This window comes from Mandrillus leucophaeus, unplaced genomic scaffold, assembly GCF_000951045.1.
Source record: "Mandrillus leucophaeus isolate KB7577 unplaced genomic scaffold, Mleu.le_1.0 Scaffold62, whole genome shotgun sequence".
Taxonomy (NCBI): Eukaryota; Metazoa; Chordata; class Mammalia; order Primates; family Cercopithecidae; genus Mandrillus; species Mandrillus leucophaeus.
In genome coordinates, this window is record NW_012106697.1 from 4928673 (window position 1) to 4951826 (window position 23154).

Genomic DNA, 23154 nt, shown 5'->3' on the forward strand with positions numbered 1-23154 from the left:
GCCTGGCCAGCTAAATTATTCATTGTGTCCTTAAGATTAAAAAAGAAAAAGGGAGGGAGAGGAAAAAGGCATTTACTCAGAAGTGTCCCTGGTAGGAGAGGAACTTCTCTCCTGGGCCTCCTTAAAGAAGGCATGATATATATTTAGTTGTTTTTCTAGATTATATAGTTCTAGAAGTTTTTCATTTTTACCTACATTATCTCTTTCTGATTCACCCCTAATAGCTAGGATCAATTAAATTCAGAGTGTTAGGTTAGCAAAGTAAGGGAGGGTTTGTGCATGGAAAGGGCAGGTTGTAAAGGACTGGCTGCTTTTTCAGGAAAGGTGGGCACACAGATGGGCTTCATTACAGAGGTAAAAAGAAGGCTTTTTCTTAAAGACAAAAACAAGCTTTCTTTAAATAGAGAACATTGAAAAGGAAATGCTCCATTCCTAATATAAAACCCTGGAGTTTCCATGTCCTCTAGTCCTAAAAGGCCAGGAGAAGCAAAAAAAAGCAATTTGGAGAAGGAAGAGGGTAAGAATCCTCAAAGAACAACACAGCAAGAAGCTTTCCACAGGCAGTCAGCCAAGACACCAAAGGTGAGCAGACACTGGAGACTCCAGGCTGAGGCTATAGTCGGAGAGGATACAAATCCTTTTGCGACCGGGTTCAGTGGCTCATGCCTGTAATCCCCACACTTTGGGAGGCTGAAGTGGGAGGATCACTTCAGCCCAGGAGTTCAAGACCATCCTGGGCAACATGGTGAGACCTCAGCTCTACAAAAAAAAAATACAAAAATTAGCCAGGTGTGGTGGCGTTTACCTGTAGTTCCAGCTACTCTGGAGGCTGAGGTGGGAGGATGACTCGAACCAAGAGGTCGAGGCTGCAGTGAGTTGCAATCGCACCACTGCACTCCAGCATGGGCAATATAGTGAGACCCTGTCTCTAAAAGAAAAAAAGCCTTTGAGATGATAACTTGATGTTTTATAATCATTTTCCATTGGCTGTTTTTTGTCATGAATGAGCCTAAGATTTTGAATACAAACAATTTTACTTTCGGCAGTCTGCTTGGGCGTGTTTCAGCCAGGACCTCTCTCACACATACACCCATCCTGATCCACTCACCTTGTTAAGCCACTTGAGCCCTGGGATCGTGTTGGAGTTTATCTGCTCCTCCAGCCACGGGCGCATGCGCATCCTTTCCACCGGCATGGTGCCCTTGCGGGAGAGAAACACAGCGTCAGGCGTTGGTGCCACTCATTGTGGTGTCCGCGCCGCAGAGTTCTACACCCCGCCTGACCCTTTCCTTCTCTCCTTTCCTGGGCGTGGGGACTGGTGAACTGGGGGGTTGGTGTACTCAGGGGCTGTGTCCTAGAGCCACCTGTGCAAGCCCAGCCCTCGTGCTGGCCAGGAGGCTATCTGGGGACACAGGATGGTCCAGGCCTGCCCTCCACTGGGAAGGTCCTATGGACATTGGAGACGAGGACTAGTACTCCTCCCTGGGACTTTGCCTCGAGGGGGGCTTTATCCCCACTACCCTGGCCATATTTTGAGGCTTCAGTTGCTCGGAGGCCCCAGTGCCTTTGGGGATTATCCTTCCAAGAGCCGGGGTGGGCAGAGCAAAGCAGTTGTCGGAAAGCACTGACAGTCAAGCCATTCCTTTTGAGAATCTGGGTTATACAAACGCTTTCAACCCCCAATATTAACATTTAAAGCTCGAAAGGAATCAGTTAATTTGGCTTTCCCAAAGTTTTCCACCAATTACCCATCCCTCCCGACTTTATTTCCAGAGCCCCCGGCACCCTGCACAGGTATCTCCTTTGGTTTTGCTTTTACCGGAGTGCAATCTCTCACCCAAGTGTCTTTCTTCAATGCCAGCCTCCCCTCTGACCTGACATCACCCCCTTTTCCTTTAACTTACTTTCCCTTTGAAAATCATTCTCCTAGTCTGACTGCCATTCCTCTGCCAGCCCACACAATGCCCCCCGCTGCTTCCAGATGCCTTTCTAAGATAGACTTCCCCTTGTCCATCAGAACAGATCCAGAGGGGAATCACTAACAAAGCACCTTCCACACTGTCCCCCACCCATCTTCACCCTATCTATGCCTGCATTTACTTCTAATCTGGGGTCCAAAAGCGAAGACGGTTCCGGTGCAAGCCTCCGTTCTATAGGACCTCACGGACAGTGTGACACTGTAATCCTCTTCTCAATCCTGATGCGTCCCTTCCTTCTTTGGTTCATTTCCTCCAAAACTGAGCTCTGAAAATTCTATTCATTGGCATTTGGGCTGATGTCTCAATAACTCTCCTTTCCAGCTTGCCACGAACTTCCTCTCTCCTCTATTCCCTGTGCCCTGAACATGCCAGAGTTACAAGCATCCTTCCACGACCCCCCCGGCCTCACCCCGGGCCTGCAGGAGTCCACAGCCTTTTCCTTGTATGCCTCCTGCAGTCGGGCCCACTGAATACTGCAGACACCTCCCGCTCCGTGCTCATCCCATGCCCTCTGCTCTTCATTCCCTGGCCTTGCAGGTCCTTATCCGCCCTCTAAGACCCAGCCTCCTCCTCCACAGGGGCTTCCGAGACCACTCTCGCCTAAAGCAGTCCCTCTGCCTCCAGCTCCTACGATACTCACTAATCCTACACTGCTCCTCTGAAAAATCAAACATTGCTTTAGGGCAGTTGTTTTAAGTGAAGTCTTTCATCTTATCCCTTGCTTTACCTGTACGCTTCTCAGCCGTGTACACTCCACTCTCTTCTCCAACCAAATTTAAGTTCTACATAGCAAGAACATCACCTTCTTTTGTTCTGGAGGCTGGGTCTCACTCTGTCACCCGGATGGGAGTGCAGTGGCATGATCACGGCTCACTGCAGCCTCAACCTCCTGAGTTCAAGCGATTTTCCCACCTCAGCCTCCCGAGCAGCTGGGACCACAGGTGTGAGCCACCACGCCCAGCTAATTATTTTTAAATTTTTGTAGAGATGGGGTCTCAACTCCTGGGCTCAAGCAATTCTCCCACCTTGGCCTCCCAAAGTGCTGAGATTACAGACATGAGCTCCCATGCTCCGCCCTCTTCTAGGTCTTTTGCTAGTCCTACAAAGCCCAAATGTTGCCTTCCACACAGGAAACACTCACTACAAGGCCCAGGCCAGCTCGGAAGATCGCTCTCACAGCCTAGGTGGGGTGCCGTCAGAGGCTGGCCTCATCCACTCATATGGAGGCTCCAGCCACCAATCTTTGAGACACAAACAGGAACCTTAGAGACACTTCACGAGGACATGGAATGGCCGCAAGGAGTTGCAGATACTGCTGCTCTTGGTCTCATTCATTCATTTGTTCCATTCACTCATTTGTTCACCCACTCATTCAAAGATCATGTATTGAGAATGATGCTCCAGGAAAGGGGAAAGATGATACTCCCTACCGTCTAGGAACTCCCGATCTAACAGGACACTGGAAAGAAGGGAGGTACCATGCTCCACGAAGACTCCTGGCTACAAGATGATAAAGAGTTTCAGAAAAGTCTGGGGAGTGCTGGGGAAAGCTGTGCATAGAGAGGTGCACTGGCGACCCCTCAGAGGCTTACCCTGCGAGAGCTCTGCCCGCCAGGGTAGTGACCACCAGCCCAGCCTGATCCTCCCTCTGGAAAAGACCTCAAGACACAGATTGGAGACCACTAAATCCAGAGCAGTCAAGAAAGTAGAGGGAAGAGCGAGGGAAGAGTAGTTACAGGAATAGGGGTAGGTACAGTGGTCACGAGTGGAGAGCAACAGATGCCAGTTCTCCTGGCAGCCTGATGTGCAGAAGCGCTGTGTGTGGTCCCTGGCACTGCAGCTGAGCCTGAGCCTAGCAATATGGAAACATGAGCGGAGTGTGGAAGTGGCCCTGCTTCCAGCTAGTACTCAGAATAATATCATATTTCCTCCATTATCTTTCTCACAAATAACCCAGTTGGGTGGGGGGCAGGGGGGTGGGGGAGAAGTCCCATCTGAAATAGTTCAAAAAGCCATATGGTATGGTTCCTCTCAGGTGCCCCACCAGCCCACGGTGGTGCCTGTTCTCATGTTAGTGATGGCTTTCAAAGTTCACACAGATGAGAATCTCCCTGAAAGACAATGAAGATCAGTTTGAAACGGAAACAGTAGTTGAAAAGTCAATTGTCAGGTAAAGCAAAGCACCAAGACAAAAAACCCAACTTTCTGTCTTTAAAACTAAAGCCTGTGTGTGAAGACACATTCGATCCACGCCGTTCGCAGATTCTGTATCTGTGAATTTGCCTACTCACTAAAACATCTCCGCAACCCCCAAATCAATACTTGGTGCGTTTGTGGTCACTTGCGGACGTGTGCTGAATTCAAGTCATCTGACGCACGTGTTCCCAGCTGAAGCTGGACAAGGCCACACTCCGCCTTCCTGCTCTTGCTCTCCTATGGCAAACAAGTGTCCTTTTCACAGGCTACGGAGTGCGACATTTTTGCATCGTTGTGCTTTTGGTTGGTGACTTTGTTGTTTCAAATGGCCCCCAGGCATTGTGCTGAAATGCCTTCCCGGGTTCCTAAGAACCAGAAGGCTATGATGTGCCTTACAGGGAAAATATGTATATTAGATAAGCTTTCTCAGGCATGCATTATAGTGCTGTGAGTTCAGTGCTAATCAATCAACAGTAAATATTACAGAGAGTATCTTCAAACAGAAACACGTAAGACAAGGTTATATACAATGATCAGCTGACAAAATATTGTGACCAGTAGCTCGCAGGAACCGGATGTCCTCATAAGAAGAGGGAAGTGTGGACACGGACACACAGAAGAATGCTGCGTGAAGACGCAGACGCAGGGAGGATGGGCACATGAAGCCCAAGGCAGAGACTGCAGTGAGGCCGCTGCAGCCCGCCATGCGCAGAAGCTGGAACGGGCAAGGAAGGATTCTCCTGAGAGCCGTGAGGCAGAGCAGGGCCCTACTGACGCCTCGATCTGAGACTTCCGGCCTCCAGAATTGTGATGGAATACATTTCTGTTGTGTGAAAACCATCTGTTATGGCAGCCCTGAGCAACTAACACAGAAGGGAGAGCTGCAAAGGCCCCGAGGCAAGGTGGCCCCTGTGAACGGCAGTCAGTGACAGGCAGGGCCCAGAGACCCAGCTCACCCAGAAGATCATGCCTAGGATTTTGGTCATGACCATGACCTAAGACTAAAGAGGAAACCGAAGGATTTTAGCAAAAGAATGATAGGGTCAGTTTGGCCAATAGTAAAGGGAAGAGCTGACTGTCAAATCCAGACCAGCGCTTCACCAACTTGAATGCACACAGGAATCCCAAGTCAGTGGATTCCAGGCAACCCCTGTGGTCTGCATCTCTGACAAGCCCCTGGGTCCTTGGGTCACACTCTGAAAGCAAAGCTCCAGAGTCTCCTTATTTTCCATGCTTAACGGCCTGGATCTCCCATGCTCCTGCCGTGTGGTCATTTTGGCTATTCTGATAGACTCCTCCGCTGGTCGGCGTGCCGGGCTTGTCATCCACCGGCTGGGTCCGCTCCTCGCTTGCGCAGTGTGCCTGTCTAGTAAGGATGCAGCTCCGCCAAACCTCAAGCTTACTGGAAAAGTTCATAATCTTAAATCAGGACTGTTATTAATTATAAGTAACTTTTAGAAAAGGCAAAAAATCAAACAAGTATTTTATCAGAGTAAAAAAAAAAAAAACTTAAAAAGGTCTATACTTATTTCAGGTTTTGTTTGTGTTTGTTTGTTGGTAGAACATCTCCAATGAGACGCAATGAAAAGCTCACCCAGTCACATGGAGGCCCTTCTCCTTTGTGACTTGATTTTTTTCTCCCCTGACTCATCTCCCACCCTAGGAAGGTAGTGCATTACCAGTGCGCTTGGCATGCGAGAGGTTATAAAGGTTGCCATTTGACATAGGTTTCTCTAGACTAGCAGAGGGTGAGCATACATCTTTATTTCTGTGAAAAACAGCAAAGGCAGAATCTACCTCAAGCCTAGCACCAGAAACGGATCATTTAGTTGGACACTAAAAATAGATTAATTATGCTTCCAGAGATTAAAAGACTGAGATGACAGGCACAGAGGGTCAGGGGACTGAGGACTGGAAAGCAAGATGCTTACTCGGTATGTATCATCCAGCTTCCATTACTGAAAGTCAGGGTGACGTGCTGGTCTTTCCATAAGGCAAGCCTCCCACAGGCACTAACAGCCAGGCCATGTGAACCTCGAACCGAGTTAGAGCAGGCAGGTAACTCAGTGGAGATGACACAGAGCGGCTATGTTTGTCTAAGAACAAAATGCACAGAAGTCAGGACAGTTGTGCCACGGCCCTGACTCTGCCATTGCTGGTGTGTGTCCTTGGGCTAATCACTCCATCTTTCTGTCCACACATTGATCATCTAGAAAAATGGGACGTTTTAAACAGATGATTCCTGGGGTTATCCATGATACGATGAATCATAATTTGATTTTTTTTTTTTGTAAGCTTCTCTTCTTGTACATCAGGTTGTTTTTAGAAGTAAAATGCTGAAATTTTATGGTCCTACAAACCTAATATATGAGCAACCTGTACTTCAAAGTAGGTAAAAGAGTTGAAGCATCTACCCTGGAGCCTGACGAAAGGCAATCTGTAAAATCACCTTTGAGATTTGAGGTTGGGACTGGTTTCAAAACCGTGGCATCTGGCCATAAGTCAATTCAGCCCACGGTGGGTACTGAGAATATCACTGGTGCCAAGCCTGCTATATAAGGCACGCAAGCTATTCGTTGTGATTCGTAAGTCACGACTGATCCTCCATGAAGTTGACAGTACTATGGCCATGATTAGTGCTATTAACAATGAAGTTGAATTTTCACCCAAATAACTGAATTTTGGTTCTTGGAATAGTAAGAGCAACGGTGACCACTTATAGAGCACTTAACTATGTGCTAGGCATTAAAACTAGGGTTTTCTTGCTAGGTACGGTGGGATACTCCTGTCGTTTCAGCTACTTGGGAGTCTGAGGTGGGACAGTCACTTGAACCCAGGAGTTCAAGGCTGCAGTGAGCCATGATCACACCACCGCATTCCAGCCTGGGTGGCAGAAAGAGCCCCTTTCTAAAAATAAAAAATAAAAAACCTAGGCTTTTCTACAAGTTTTGTCATTTAACCCTTACAACCCTAGGACATAGGGACTTTATTATCCTTTCCCACCTGCTAGTAAGTGGAGAGCCAAGACTCTCATTTAAATTCAGGCCTGTCTAACATGAAAAGCTCAGGCTTATCCACTCTAACCTCTGCCTTCATCTTACTTTAGAAAGCACTGAGTTATGATGACCTCTTAATTGTTCTACTTACTGAGACTTTCCAAACTCCTCTCTGTCTTGCATACCACTGACAGTCATCTTCCTAAAATACCATTTAATCATGTTAATTCTCTGTTCCAGAGACTTCTAAATGTGCCTGCTGGACTTAAGGTAATAAATTCCTTAGCTGAGATGGGGGTGGTGCTTCTGGTAATGGTGCAATAGGTAATTCAGACCTGACTCTCAGGCTGACTAGCTAAGAAACATGGACAAAATATATTTTTAAAATCCATTTACATGCATCAGAGAGCTAACAAGGTAGTTAAAAATTAGGGGGGCAAAATCTGGGAGAAAAAGAACCCCAGGACGGTGAACCTGACATTCAGGGCTGCTGTAATCCTAGCGCGGGGACAGCTGCTCATTTCTGAAGAGGAGGCTGCGGGGCTTTGAAACTGAGCAGAGCGTTTGACACACTCAGGTGACTAAGGAGACAAAAATCGAAGACAGGACCCAGCTAGGAAAAGGGGTTCCTGGAAACACCCCCACAAGCTTTGTAAGTAATACAACTAAGTAGAAATAAACTAATATCAAAGGCTGAAACCCAGTTTTGAATCATCTCAATCCCTGATCAAATGAAAATGATCTGGAACTACCAAAAGCAAATATAAATCAAATCTTGAGGAACATAACATTATCCTGGGATTCATATTATCTGTGGAGCTTTTCTTTTTCTTTTTTTTTCTTTTTCTTTCTTTTTTTTTTTTTTTTGAGACAGGGTCTCACTCTGTCGCCAGGCTGGAGTACAGTGGCTCGATCTCAGCTCACTGAAACCTCTGCCTCCCGGGTTCAAGCTATTCTCCTGCCTCAGCCTCCAGAGTAGCTGGGACTACAGGTGCCCACCACCATATCCAGCTAATTTATTTTTAGTAGAGACAGGGTTTCATCATGTCGGCCAGGATGATCTCAATCTCTTGACCTTGTGATCTGCCTACTTTGGCCTCCCAAAGTGCTGGGATTACAGGCGTGAGCCACCGTGCCCAGCCATGGAATGCCTTTTCTTGGTACCCAGTCACCCAGTGGATCAGCAAAAATTCATTAAACACACATTGTCACAAGGAACTGTGCTGAGTGCTGTGGGGGATTCAAAGATGGGTGAGATATGATTACTACCCTCAAGGAACAAATAAGTTAACTAAGGATATGAGAGATAAATCACATAAAGCTAACTAATAATCCTATAATTATAATAATAAAAGACTATGCAATAAAGATCAGAAGGTAGTGTATTATTAATTGCCAGCTAAGTTAGCTAGTTCATAAGGAATACATAAATCATTGTTAAATGGGCTTGTAAGAGAAAGCTTTATGGTAAGGGAAAGCTTTATGGCAAAGGAAGACCTTAATGGATGGGGAGGTGCTGTCTAGGCAGGGAGAAGGTGGCAGGCAAGCCAGGGGAGGTAAAAGGTTGGTATCGGCGGCCAAAGCAGGACTGAAGATGTGTTTGCTGATGTGAGCAGAGCAACTGTCTTATGAACCAACATGGGTGTCTTCTATATAAGAGTCACTGGTGTGTGAGAAGCAAGCGCTGGGTATTTCACATCAATCATTTTTAACTATCATAACAGCTCTAACCAGTTAAATACTAGTATCCCCATTTTATTTTTTCATTTTATTTTTGAGACAGGGTCTCACTCTGTCACCCACACGAGAGTGTAGTGGTGCAATCCTGGCTCGCTGCAGTCTTGACTTCCTGGGCTCAAGAGATCCTCTCACCTCAGTCTCTCAAGTACCCAGGACTACAGGTGCATGCACCATGCCCAGCTAATTTTTTGTTTTTGTTTTTGTGTTTTGAGACGGAGTCTCGCTCTGTCACCCAGGCTAGAGTACAGTGGTGCAATCTCGGCTCACTGCAACCTCTGCCTCTCGGGTTCAAGCAATTCTCCTGCCTCAGCCTCCTGAGTAGCTGAGATTACAGGCACCCACCACCACATCTGGCTGATGTTTTTGTATTTTTAGTCGAGACGGGTTTTCACCATGTTGGTGAGGCTGGTTTTGAACTCCTGACCTGATGATCCACCTGCCTTGGCCTCCCAAAGTCCTGGGATTAAAGGTGTGAGCCACTGTGCCTGGCCTAATTTTTAAAATATTTTTGTAGAAACAGGGGTTTCACTACCTATGTTGCCTCAGGTGGTTCGAACTCCTGGCCTCAAGCGATCCTCCTACTTCAACCTCCCAAAGTGCTAAGGTTAAAGGCATAAGCCACCGTGCCCAGCCTATTATCCTCATTTTAGAAATGAGGAAAAGCATAACCAAAAAGGCAGCCCCCACAAAAAAGAAGAAGTAAGAAAGAAAAGAAAATGTCCAAGACACCCACACCTCTAGATTAGGAGCCAGGATTTGAACCTCAGGAGGGTCTCGGACGCCCAGCTAGAGTCTGAGCTTGTTTACGCAGGCGGCTAACAGCTTCTGAGTGCGTGACTTGGGAAAAACCATGCTTCAGTTTCATAAGCCATCCAGCACTCTATACAGAGCCAAATGGAGGGAAGGAGGGGAGCTAGAAACTACTGCTCCAGGTCAGGACAATGGCTATGGAAATGTACAAAAAAAAAAAAAAAAAAACATGCGATGACGCGCGTATAGGAATCTAACAGCAGTGTTTAGTAGTAATTTTTCCTGGGCACACAACAGTCTTTTCCCAAATGCAAGTTCCTCACAATGATTTCTGTGTGCTTTTTCAGCAAAAGTAAGAATTTCCATGAAAGTTATGTAAATTGAGAGAAAGCTGGAGTTAGAAATTGAACATCATCATCGTCATCCCCATCACTAATACCATTCCAGCCCTTACTAGGAGCCTGACCTTCAGCCCAAATGCCTTTCATGCATTATTTCATTTAATCTTCCAACAAGCTACATAAGGCAGAGTAGCTACTCTCCATTCTACAGATGAGGAAATGAAGCTACTTACAAAGCTCCACTTACAGCCATTAAGTGGTAAAGCAAACATTCAAATCTAGATCCATCTGACTTCAAAGAATATGCCAGAAACCTCTAGAGCAGTGCTTTGCAAGTCTCTGTTAACAACCCATCAGAGGGTCATGGGATCGTTTATTGCATTAAGATCAGCACTTTTAATTTAATTTTAATCTACAACATGATAGAATGGAAAATGAGGGAGCACCCCAAACAAAGTGAAGTAAGCATTGTTCTACAAAACGTTTCTTCCATTTAATGTCACATCACATTATATTATACTGGTCCTGGGGTCAAAGGGGTATAAAAACATTGAAGAAGGCTGGACTGCCTCCCGAGGGTGTGTGTGCAGGTGTGTGTAAGCACGTGGATGGTGCAGACAGGGAGGGGACGCTGTGGGAAGTAGAATGCAGGAAAACAGGATATGTGAAAACAAGGAGAAGCAGACCCTAAGAGCTGTACTGAGTGCTAAGAGGTAGAAATAAAACGGATGAGAACTTCATGGCATGAAAATAGCATGTTCAGAGCAAAGATAATAGGACCTGTACATTAGAGAGGTGGCCTGAGACCTTCCTATGTGGCCATGCTTAATCCTGCTCTGCCTGTGACTTTCAAATCACTCTCCAGACTCTGATGGGACCCTGAAGGCTGAAATCAGCCATTGCCAGTCCTGAAATCAGAAAGATGTTTAACGTTTAGATGGAGGGCCAGATACGGTAAAAAGGATGCCTCTCAGTATACATATGATCTGCACCAACGCAAAACTGATTTTTATAAGTTTTGTTGAACTTTAGAAAGTCATAGATTCATTTAAGAATGGGAGTCTCCAGCCAGTCTTCCTCAGAAGGTTTTAAGCAATTCAACCACGAATTCTCCTACTCTGTAGATTTCTCAGGATGAATGATGGGGCAGGACTGCTCTCCAAATACATCATAACCCACCCTTATTCTTTTCTGTTCTGGTCATACCACTAGCCCAAAACTGTCTTGCAACGCTATCACCTTAAAACTTAAAAAAAAAAAAAAAAGAGGCAGGGGGGAAAAATAAGTCCCTGGCCCCACTCTAATGAAATAAGAACCGGATTTTTTTTATTATCCTAGAGTAATTTTGATAAGCAATTCACTGTTATTTAGTATCCATTAACCCAATGGACTTCCAGATTCCAGATGTTTAATAAACATCTCCAGCTGAGTCATGGGAAAACAGGAGGCCAGTGGTGAATAGATTTCATCATTAATGAAATATAAATGTATATGAAATTAAAAGTCTAAAATGCTTTTAAATACCACAAAACTAGTTTTCCAGGCTGAAAATCATCCAGATCATAGTTTTACATATTTGCCATTCTATGCACAAGTTTCCTATTAGGTGTGTTTTCTATATCCTTTTGGAAGCTATTCCCATAGCTACTTTCTAAAATTTACCTTGTCTCTGACCACAAACTCCTCTGGTACCTGAAACGTGGGCTGCATCACAACCACAATCGAGTCAACTGACTTGGGGCCCCTATGTGTGTGTGCACAAAAGTCACCTGCCTATCACTGGCTCTTGGTTCTGCAGACGACCCAGTGGTCACTCTAGAGAACAGTTCTCAATGCAGACTAACAAGAACAGCAGAGCTTCATCCAGAGATCAAGCCTTGAAAATACATGCAATGTGTTACGTTCACCCAGATGTGTGCTTTTCTGAGAAAGGCCCCCACAAACTCTCAAAAGGCAGTTCCCTAGGCAGATATAAGAAACACAGCGCAAGAACACGAATGGGAAAGCAGCCAGACCTCTCTGCTGACACTCTCTTGACTTTCCCTGGCTCAGCAGCCACTTCCCTGGCCCCCCAACCCATTGCCATGTCAGCCACCAAGGGGTGCAGTCTCCATCCACTGGACCATCCCTGTTACCCATGGCCTTCTTCCATGCTCCCACTGCAGCCTGTTCAGGGGCTGCTCCACTCTGCCCCGAGCTGCTGCAGCATCCCTGTCCTGGCCACCCTCCCTGCAATCCCCTTCCACATTCCACACAGTGGAGGCCTATACTTACTCAGACTACGTAGGCCCATATATTAACACGGGCAGCAACGTTAACACGGATTCCAGCTACAGAGGCCTCCTGCCCTGCTCCCTAGAATGCCCATGCCCTGGCCCCATTCTGCTTCCCACACAGTGGCCTGACCACTTTCCCACCACAAACGGGCCTCACGCCTCCGTCTTGTTTGCTCACACCGCAAACATTTGTGATAGGCTGGAGCACCTTAAAACAGATGGACGGTTGATCGCCTCATCTGAGCTCTCAGAGTCTCTGCAGATCTTCCCGCTTTCCTCTCCTCAGGTGCTGTTCCCGTTTTCCACAGGTGCAATTTCAGATCCCTCCCTGCCGCCAGCTTCACAGAGAAAAGAGATCTGCGAGGCTCTCCTTTCTGAATGTCTGCCTCCCCTCCCTCTTCACACGCATCTGGGTGTGACCTTTTCCCTTTCTTAGACTATAACGCGTGGGAGTGCCACTCTGCAAGAGAAGATGCGGAATGTTTGAGGAGGGATACTGAGAGTGGTTTGGGGACTACTGAGTTGGAGATCTTTGGGATTCCCAAAAAGAGGTGGTGGCTGCGCTATTAGCTGTGCGAGGCTGGAGCTCAGGAGAAAGGCCCAGCCTGGAAACGTCCAGCCATACCTTGAAAGATTGTTCAAACGTCATCTTTTCCACATCGCCTGGCCTGGCCAGCACAAGACACATATATGCCCCTTTCCCTTGAAGTCAGAAAACTCACTGCCTCTAACAGCGAGTTAGCACGCATCTCACACTGCCCTAAAGTCACCGGTTCATTGTTACGTGCTTTAATCCACTGAGACCAACGCTCCTTAGGCCTAAACACGCCTTGTACTCTGCACCCAGCAAACACCCAGTGAGTGTAGACCAGCACTCTCCAGTAGACGTTTTGCAACAATTGGCTTGTTACCTATCAGGGCAGTCAACAAGGTGGCTCCTGAATGCCTGAAACGTGGCTAGCATGATGAGGAAAGCTTTGTCATCAAAGATGGACACATAGTTTCCAGGCCAGTTCCAATCTTTCCAAATCACAGGGAGTGGTCAGGTGTTCCGTGGAAAGAAAATACCTGCTGGGGACACCCCCGTAGAGCGCCTGACACTGAAACTGCTTTGTTTTGAGAAAAGCTTCGTTTTAAAAAGCCTGATGCACACTCTGCAAACTTCATCACCTTTGGAACACAACCTGTTGGTAAGCAAGGGAGCTTCTGTGTGAGTAACTGCCTGATCCAGGTCTAGACCTGCAAACCCTTGGAAATGATACCAGCTGGCCAGAAGGGAGGGTCCCACTTGCCAGGATATTGTCAATGTCCTCCACCATGAGGGTATTAGCAATAGCTAATAAGTATTAAGCGCTTAACAGTGTTAGGCACGTTCTAAGCACGTTAAGAGGATAAGCTCACCTGATTCACAGTGTCCCAAGAATGTGGGTACCACTGTGGTCCCCATTTTATAGATGAAGAAACTGAGGCACGTGAGGTTAAGTAACTTCCCAAGGTCACAGAGCTACTGAATGGTAGAACTTGTATTTGAACTGGAGTCCTAGGCCCTTACTTAGCCTTTGGATATGAGGCTCGCACAGGCAGGCCAAACCGGGGTTCACATCAAGAGGCAGAGAGGGCCCCACACCTCCGTCTGACCTGGCATCTGCACTGGGAGCCTGTGTGGAAGGGGACACAGCCAGGGCCGCAAGATCCCCACAGCCTGGCAAGCACCGTTCCAGCCCCTGAGCTGGCCCTGGTGCACAGGCAGCAGTTTCCCAGCCTCCTTTATGCAGCCCCTTCTAAAGTCACACTTCCTTCCCCGTTCAATACTTCCCTGGCGAGTTGGCATCAACAACACATGCTGCGTTTCCTGTGGCCAACCCGGGCTTTCCTCTTGTAGTCCGGACCAGGAAAACACTCCCATACTCCAGAATAAAGACACTCGCCCTCTCGCCACCCCTTCCCCTCCACGCCGTCTTTAAGAAAACAAGAGAGAACTGCTTTTTCCTAGCTTTGCATCACCTGGGTGTATTCTCCAGTTGTTTCATGTTAGTTGCTGCGTCTGCCATAAAGCAGGGTCACCTGGGTGCTTACAGGGTCTTTTGAAGGCAGAAGGGGAGGAAAGTGTGCCCTGCCCAGCCCATAACTGATTAACTTGAAGAACTATTTCAGAAGCACAAGTAAGTCCCACAGAAGGCAAACACTCCACTATCTTAATGTTAATGTCACATGGGCATTTATTTAAGGTGCTGAAAACCACTGAAGTACTAATAAGCATCTTCAGTATTTGTCAGTTTCCACCTCCTGCCATTTCAGCGCATATGAAGAGCAAACACTTCGTTATGGGGCCATTTTGCTTCCCACTCTAAAAATGACCTCATTTTTAGTATCAGGACCTCTAAGAAGTACAAAACCCCTGTGCCCCAAAACTCCTTTCTCCAACCTACTTAAATCTCTCAGCCCTGTTTGTTTTTTACCACTTGATACCAAGTACTTCTCTCTTGGTCTTCAGAAGATAACTTTGTGTGTGTGTGTGTTGGTGGGGAGGAGGTTGTGTTGTTTTGTTTTGTTTAAGATGGAGTCTGGCTCTGTCGCCCAGGCTGGAGTGCAGGCGCATGATCTCGGCTCACTGCAACCTCCGCCTCCCAGGTTTAAGCGACTCTCTTGCCTCAGCCTCCTGAGGCATGCACAACCACCATGCCCGGCCAAGTTTTGCATTTTTAGTAGAGATGGGGTTTCACCATGTTGGCCAGGCTGGTCTCGAACTCCTGACCTCAGGTGATCCACCCACCTCAGCCTCTCAAAGTGCTGGGATTACAGGTTGTTTTTGGTTTTGCTTTTAGTTTTAAATTCAGGGGGTACATGAGCAGGTTTGTGATATGGGTGTATTGCATGATACTGGCCAGGGTTTTGGCTCCTAATGATCCTGCTGTCCAAGTAGTGAACATAGTACCCAACAGGTAGTTTTTCAACCCTTGCCCCACTTCTACTTCCTCTCTCTCCCCTTCTGGAATCCTCACTGTTTCTTGTTCCCATCTTCATGTCCATGTGTACTCAGTGTTTAGCTCCTTCTTATAAGTGAGAACACGTGCTAGTATTTGGTTTTCTGATTCCGTGTTAATTCATTTAAGATAATGGCCTCCAGCTCCATGCTTGTTATTGTGAATGATTTCATTCTTTTTATGGCTGCGTAGTATTCCATAGTGTATATACACCGTATTTTCTTTTTCCAGTCCACTGCTGATGAGGACCTTGGTTAAGCCCGTATCTTTGCTATTGTGAACAATGTTGCAATTAACATAAAAGTACAGGTATCTTTTGCTAGAATGATTTCTTTTCCTTTGGGTATATACCCAGGAATGGAATTGCTGGGTTGAATGGCAGTTCTATTTTTAGTTCTTTGAGAAATCCAGGAGACAGTTTTAAATCTACATCCCAGAAAGCTTTCCCTAGCCAGTGTAGACTCGTCACTGACCACAACTCCTGCTGAGATGACAGCCCCGGGAAATGGTTTGTTGCAGCTGCCATCCTACTCCATGACGAATAAGGATAGGCCTGTGAAGGGCCTCATCACTCACTGGGAAGTTGCGTGTTGCCAAATTAATGATCAATCATGTCTGACCCTTAGCTCATTAATTTGGCAACAGGCAACTTCCCAATGAGTTGATTAGGCCCTTCACAGGCCTATCCCTATTCATCATGGAGTAGGATGGCAGCTGCAATGCAGGACGCAGGATGGCACCCGAGGTCTGACAGCCACATGACTTCAGGACAGCACAGCCACCTAAGGGCAGGGCAGAGAACAGGGAAGACCTCAGCGGCTCCTGCATCCATGACAAGTGGGCAGGAGCCAGCCTTGGCTAGTGACACTTTTTTATCACTATACTGTACATGAGATAAGGTCCTCATCCTTATCTCATGTACAATGTAGTGATAAAAATGAGACCTTAAATGAGAAATCAACAAGCCATTGCCCTAAAGCTTCAGAAATCCCCTAGTATTGGTCGCCGTCTCCACATCTGTAGAAGCCATTCAGGTCTCCATCCAGCAACTATAGCCACTCCCCAGGGAACTGCTTCATGAAGCAAACGCAGAAGGTAACAGAACCCAAGACCCTTATGCCTCAGTTTTCTCCTCTATAAAATGGGATAACTTCCGCACGGTGTGTGGTAAGGATTAAATAAGATGGGTAACGTGCCTAGCCTGGTACCTGATCCATCAATAGTCGATATTTAACAAATAATAGTTTCTGCAGACACAAATTTATAGTCAATGATGTTCAAAAAGCATCATTTATAATAGCAAAACTAACCCAAATACCAGACAGTAGGAAGATGTGGAAAGAAAATGTAATAGAGTCAAATAATGGAGTATGGGGGCTACAGCAGATCCCCTTATCTCAATAAAGGGATGATTTATGTCCTGGGCAGGAAGAGATGGGATGTTACATTCCATCATGCTACTTGCAACAATGCACAATTTAAAACTTACGAATTGTTTATTTCTGGAATGTCCCATTTAATATTTTCAGACCTCAGTTGACCATGAATAACTGTAACCACAAAAAGCAAAACCACAGATAAGGGAGAACTACCCTCTAGAATATTTAATTTGTGCAGGAATGCACAGAACATCATGTGAAAAAAAGTAGGGAAGCAGGTGGTTTTAACCATCAGGGCAATCAAGAACTACGCGCAAACTTCCAGGCCCTCCACACCATGGTGGTTTCCCCACGGCTGAGTCCACGTGCTGACACACTGCGCTCTTCCCCCACAGCACCAATGACAGTCAGAGTTCCCCGTTCACTCACACCTACAGAACTCAGAGCACGCACCGGGCTGACAACACGCACCAAGAGACAGCTGTTTGACCTGGAACTGGGCCTCTGGGGGTTGGGGGTCGGCGGTCGGGGGTGTGCCCCAACGCCAGGATGGCACAGAACAGAAGGCGAACATGTCTCCTGAACAGCCCAATGTCATCACACTAAGAGCCATCCTGTGCTCACTCTTAAGTTCTGAGTTTTCCAAGACTGTCCTGATGTCAGCAGGGTGCCCTGATTTTAGATGAGAAAATAAGAATAGGCCAGCACAGTATTTCACGCCTGTAATCCCAGTACTTCGGAAGCCCGAGGCAGGTGGATCACGTGACCTCAAGAGGTCGACACCAGCTTGGCCAACATGGTGAAAGCCCGTCTCTACTAAAATATATATAAATTAGCCAGGCATGGTGGTGCACACCTGTAATCTCAGCTACTTGAGAGGCTGAGTCAGGAGAATCACTTGAACCCTGGAGGCAGAGGTTACAGTGAGCTGAGATCATGCCACTGTACTCCAGCCTGGGCAACAGAGCAAGACTCCATCACAAAAAAAAAAAAGAACAACAATATAGTAATAGAGAACATTCTTCTCAAAACAACTGAGTTTCCTTCTACCTTCCTTCCTCCACTCTTCCTTTATGAATGATTTACTCCAAAAGTCCATTCGATGCAACACAGCAAAGATGTACTGGGTTGAACAGTGGCCCCCCAACATTCGTGTCCACCTGGAGCCTGTGAATGTGACCTTTTCTGCATATGGAGTCTGTGCAGATGTAATCAAGTTAAATGAGGTCATACCAGATTAGAATGGGCCCTAAATCCAATATGACTGGCGTCCTTAAGAGGGAAACTTGGACACAGACACACATAGTAGAAAGGAGAATGTTTAATGAAGACAGAGGCAGGCATTAGAGTGACTCCTCCATAAGCCAAAGAAGGCCAAGGATTGCTAGCAGCCACCAGAAGCTGGGAGAGAGGCTTGGGGCAGGTGCCCGCTCAGGGTCCCCAATAGGAACCAGCCTTGTCCATACCTTAATTACCAACTTTTGGCCTTCAAAACTGTGAGGGAATAAATTTCGGTTGTTTCATGCTTCCCAGTTTGTGGTAATTTGTTATGGCAGCCACAGGAAACTAACAGACACTAGGGGTGGAGGGGCAGGTGCAGCCAGGGTAGGTATTGGCAGAAAGAGGGCACCTGTTAGGGTAGCTGGGGCAGCAGCCACCCAGCACACAGAATAGGAAAGCCCACGTGGGCAGTGAGGATAGACACAGGAGGGAGACCACAGCCCTGTGCAGGGGCTGGGAGCCAGAGCACGGAGGTGAGGAGGGCATCATCACTGTGGTGGGGCAGCAGTGGGGACACAAGACCACATACACACAGGCAACTGAGTAAATTATATTATATTCCAGGGTAATGGGAGCCAGGCTTTCGACTACTGGAGAAGGAAGTTACAAATACAGAAAGAAAGAAAGAAAGAAAACTATAATAACCCAGGCTGTGGCACTAGAAGAGGAGGACTTCATTTGAATTTGTGCTTTTTCATATATATCTCAATAAACATAGAAATAAATACAGTGGTAAAAAAGCACGCATAGGAGGCGGGCAGATCACGAGGTCAGGAGATCGAGACCATCCTGGCTAACATGGTGAAACCCCGTCTCTACTAAAAATACAAAAAAAATTATCCAGGCATGGTGGCACACGCCTGTAGTCCCAGCTACTGAGGAGGCTGAGGCAGGGAGAACTGCTTGAACCCGGGAGGTGGAGCTTACAGAGAGCCAAGATCGTGCCATTGCACTCCAGCCTGGGCAACAGAGCAAGACTCCATCTCAAAAAAAAAAAAAAAAAGCATGCATATGTGTAAGTATGTATGTAACTAATACACATATTCTTTAACCTTGCCACTAAAAGGGCCTGGGAACAGCAAGACCCCAACAGCAACGAGCACAGGCAGTGTCCAAATCTTGGTTTCCAAACACCATCCTCCACCAAAAGGAATCAAGGGTCCTTGGAGAAACGGCTGACTCCAGAGCTGGGGCAGGGAAAGCAAAAGATAAGACCGGGCCAGAAAACAAGGAAGGGCTCAAAAGATAATAGCAACATAAGGAAAAGAGACACAGAAGCCAACCTGATGGGGCTCCCACTGGCCACACCTAAGAAAATCTGAGCACCCAAATACATGACTGAAATGTATTTGTCATTGAACAAAATTGGAATCTATGAATAAATACAGGGGGATGAGAAAGCTTTCCCATAACGTAGAATGCAAACGAATGAACACAGGAAGAATGATGGACTCAGAAGGTCGACATTTGGTAGCTATCAAAGTATACTCAGCCAAGAAATACCAATGGATGCTAACCAGTGGGTAAACGGTTGGTGAAAAATGGGATACTTACATAGCCTCGAAAATACCTCCCACAAAATATTTTTTACGACAAAGGGAAAAAGACTAACTTTATCATGGAGAAGCCTGACTGATGGCTCCTTAATTAAAAGATCAAATGAACGTTACCAATTAAGGGACAAATCAAAGGCATGTGTCACCTATAAGGATGCAAGAAGATGAAAACCTCACCGCCGCGATATTCTTGTAAGAAATGCATAACCTGAAACGTCAACAGGCCCAAACGGGTAGACGTTCTCTAAGATAATTGCCTTATCATTGTCAGAAGTGTCAAGTTCATGGAAGTCAAGGAATAATGAAGGAGTCAGGGCACCAAAATTCAACCCCTAGCCCTGCGTCAGATTCTCCTGCTGCAAGGGACGTGACTGAGACATTCCAACAGGAACGGGGTCTGCAGGTGGGAGGGGACTCACGCAGTGGTGCTGGTTTCCTGATTCTGATGGCCATGCCTGGTTCTCAGTGGAGAGTGTCTTTGTCACAGCAAAGATACACTGAAGTACTCGGGAGTGATGGGATATCAGCACTGGCAAGTTACTCTCCAAAGGCGCAGAAAAATAATTTTTGGTAGTGTTGTTGAACCGTGGTGGAAGTCTGAAATTAGCTCAAAAGAACACGACTTGGCGAGAAAGACAGTGCCAGGTAGGGAAGTAATTTCCAGTACAGAGGGAAAGACCACAGCCTTTCTGCAAATACAACAAACTCTAGAAACCCCCTTTGTGGTGCTTAAATTAAGCTGCTGGCGGTTTATTCTCCATCCGCGCACCAGGACGGTATTAATAAGCACATGCATCAATCACTTTATCTATCCGTCCATAAGGGGCAGCTTAATCAAGCAACAATTAGCTGAACAAGGAGCCTCTAAGCTTCATTTCCTGGGGAAGACGAGGAGTGACGGTCCATAATTCATTTAAATTGTTCGGTTGTGTACAAGAGGAAAAACAAGACCACCAAAGAGCGCTCCTGCGTATTTGAGAGAAAGTGCTCAGATTTAGGCGTCAAAGATCTACCTCCAGTCAAACTTCTGTGCGAATTCAATAGACGTTATTTATATTTTATATTTTAAAGCCCAGAATTGGTTTCCAAGTCACACTGCCTCACCTCAAAGTTAAGGTGGAAGAAAATCGCCAGAAGTGCCATCGCTAGGTCACTGATAGATTTGCAAATTTTAGATGTTTATCCTCCAGAGGCCCCTCCACCCCCAGTTCTCTGCAGGACACTTCAGGGTTCCCAGCGCCCCAAAGCTGGCATTCCCAGCATAGTTTCATTCACTGTCATGACAACAGTTCCCACTCCCACAGCTTTTCAAGCACTTGGCTCGGAGAAGACCTACTATGAGTAAGGGCTTTGCTTTTAGTTTCTTGTTTACAACGTTTCCTCGACGTGTGCAAGACGGAAGCCTGAATAACCAGCAGTTCCACTGGCTCGTACTTGGCTGAACACTGCAGTCATTCCCCTGGCCTCAGACTCCGGAGAAGAGCACACAGCACTGTCCAAGAACAGCTACCACACTCAGAACAGAAACCGAAACCAGGGGTGAAGAACCGCTCCTTCCTTCCACAAAGCCTGGACCAGGGAGCCATTCAGACTGCTCTCCTCGGCCGCCAACCCCAACCCAGCTCTGCCCTGCAGCCGGAACACCCTTCCAAAAGCAAAAACAGACTCTCGTCATTCCACAAGCCTAAAGCCTTTCCTTACCCCACAAGCCTCCAGCGAGGGGTCTGTCCCAAGGCTCTGCGTCTGTCACCCCTCGGCCTCAACAGCATCCCCTCTCACAGGCTACCTCTTACTCATTTTTCAGATTTGGCTTCAAAGTCACTCGACAGCAAGCCTTCTCCATCTCGCCAGGCCAGGCCCCCAAATCTGTAGACAAGAATCTCCATGAGAACCAAAGCCAATTCTGTTTTGTTCAGCATGCTATTCCTAGCGCTCAGAGTACGGCAGAGGCCAATGCTCAATAAATATTAGTTGACTAAATAATGAACTTGCTATACACGCCCAGCATAGTGATATGCAATGGGAGAAGGAGCTTGCAGCCTAGAAAGAGAAGACAGGGACACAGACAATCACGGTGAGGAGAAGGATGAACTGCCATCAAAGGAAGCATGCACCAATGCATGGGAAATGCTGTCTAGACAGGCAGTCGGGGATACCTTATCAATAATGCTTTAAAGTATTTTAGGTTTTCAAGATACAATCTGGAATCTTGTTTATGTAGATCTTGTTTATTTTATACATGGGAATTCATTAGAAACGTACTGATGTTCACCAACACCACGTTGGCCGTTACCAAGAACTATGGTATGTGGTCAGTATGGTGACCAAGCCAAAATGCAGCACTTCTGACCGTGAATGGGGTCTCATTAATACTTACACCTGAAACAGATATAAAGAGCGACTGTTCCTGGAAACACCAGGATGTGAGAAGCCTCTAGTTGTAGGGGCTAGGTGTACTGACGCAGGCTCGCCATCTTCTATTCAAAATCTTGGGGCCAGATAAAGTCTTCAGAATTCAGAAGTGTGTGGATGTTAGCAACATAATGCAGCACATATACCATATACCCCAAGGAACATAACACCCCGGAAAGTATCTAGGGCGGAACCCCTTAATCCAACACAGTTAATATTTCTGCAGCGAAACATGAACATTCACATTGATTGGGATAAATAAAAGCTATGAATAGCTTCATGTCAACTCAGGGCAGACTACCCTGCCAAATGAGTCACGATAATCACTTTCAGTTTCACAGCGTTTTGGATTGCAAATAAGGGATTTGGGGCTTGCAGTAGATTTCAAGTTATTTCAATCCTTGGAATATATTATTGTTATCATGCTATACAGAAAAATCAGCATCATTTTCCTTAAACTGTATTTATATTACAAATTAATCTGGCACACACTATGCTTAATGTAGTGAATAATAGCACTGTTTAGTTCTGAAATGAAAAAAGTGTAATGCAAACTATTTCTGCTTATTAGAAAGTGGAAAAATACTTTTCCTGAACATTTTCATAAAATTTGAAATCTTAAGCAGCCATTTACAAGTATTATTTCCTTTAAATCAGGTTTACCTAACAATGTGTATGTGCTTTAGCTTACCAATCAAATACATAAAATATTTACTTATAAAATAAGAAAAGCTTTAAATATTTAGATTCAAAATTTCTTTAAAATAGTCTCCCTAAGGTTCCTTTATGATGGCATTTGTAATATCATTGTTCTTTCTCCATGACATTCTAAATATTTGATTTAAAAACTAAAGTTATTGTAGGGCCGGGCGCGGTGGCTCAGGCCTGTAATCCCAGCACTTTGGGAGGCCGAGACGGGCGGATCACGAGGTCAGGAGATCAAGCCCATCCTGACTAACACGGTGAAACCCTCTCTACTAAAAAAAAACAAAAAACTAGCCGGGTGAGGTGGCGGGCGCCTGTAGTCCCAGCTACTCGGGAGGCTGAGGCAGGAGAATGGCGTGAACCCGGCAGGCGGAGCTTGCAGCGAGCTGAGATCGCGCCACTGCACTCCTGCCTGGGCGACAGAGCCAGACTCCATCTAAAAAAAAAAAAAAAAAAAAAACCTAAAGTTATTGTAAAAATATCCTTCCAAGTATCAAGTTAAATGGCATTTGTTTATTTGTTGGTTGCTGTGCGTGCACTATGAATGACATCCACGTCA

General features: G+C 46.2%; 1 protein-coding gene across 3 annotated transcripts in view; it reads right to left on the reverse strand.

The window, feature by feature from the left end:
* Positions 1–23154, reverse strand: part of IRF2 (interferon regulatory factor 2) — an 86146-nt gene that overhangs the window by 39782 nt on the left and 23210 nt on the right. For all 3 annotated transcript variants that reach the window (XM_012000156.1, XM_012000154.1, XM_012000155.1), the window contains exon 2: positions 1109–1201. In XM_012000156.1, coding sequence (XP_011855546.1) covers positions 1109–1195 — 87 coding nt within the window. In that variant the 5' untranslated portion in view covers positions 1196–1201. The remainder of the gene's footprint in view (positions 1–1108; positions 1202–23154) is intronic.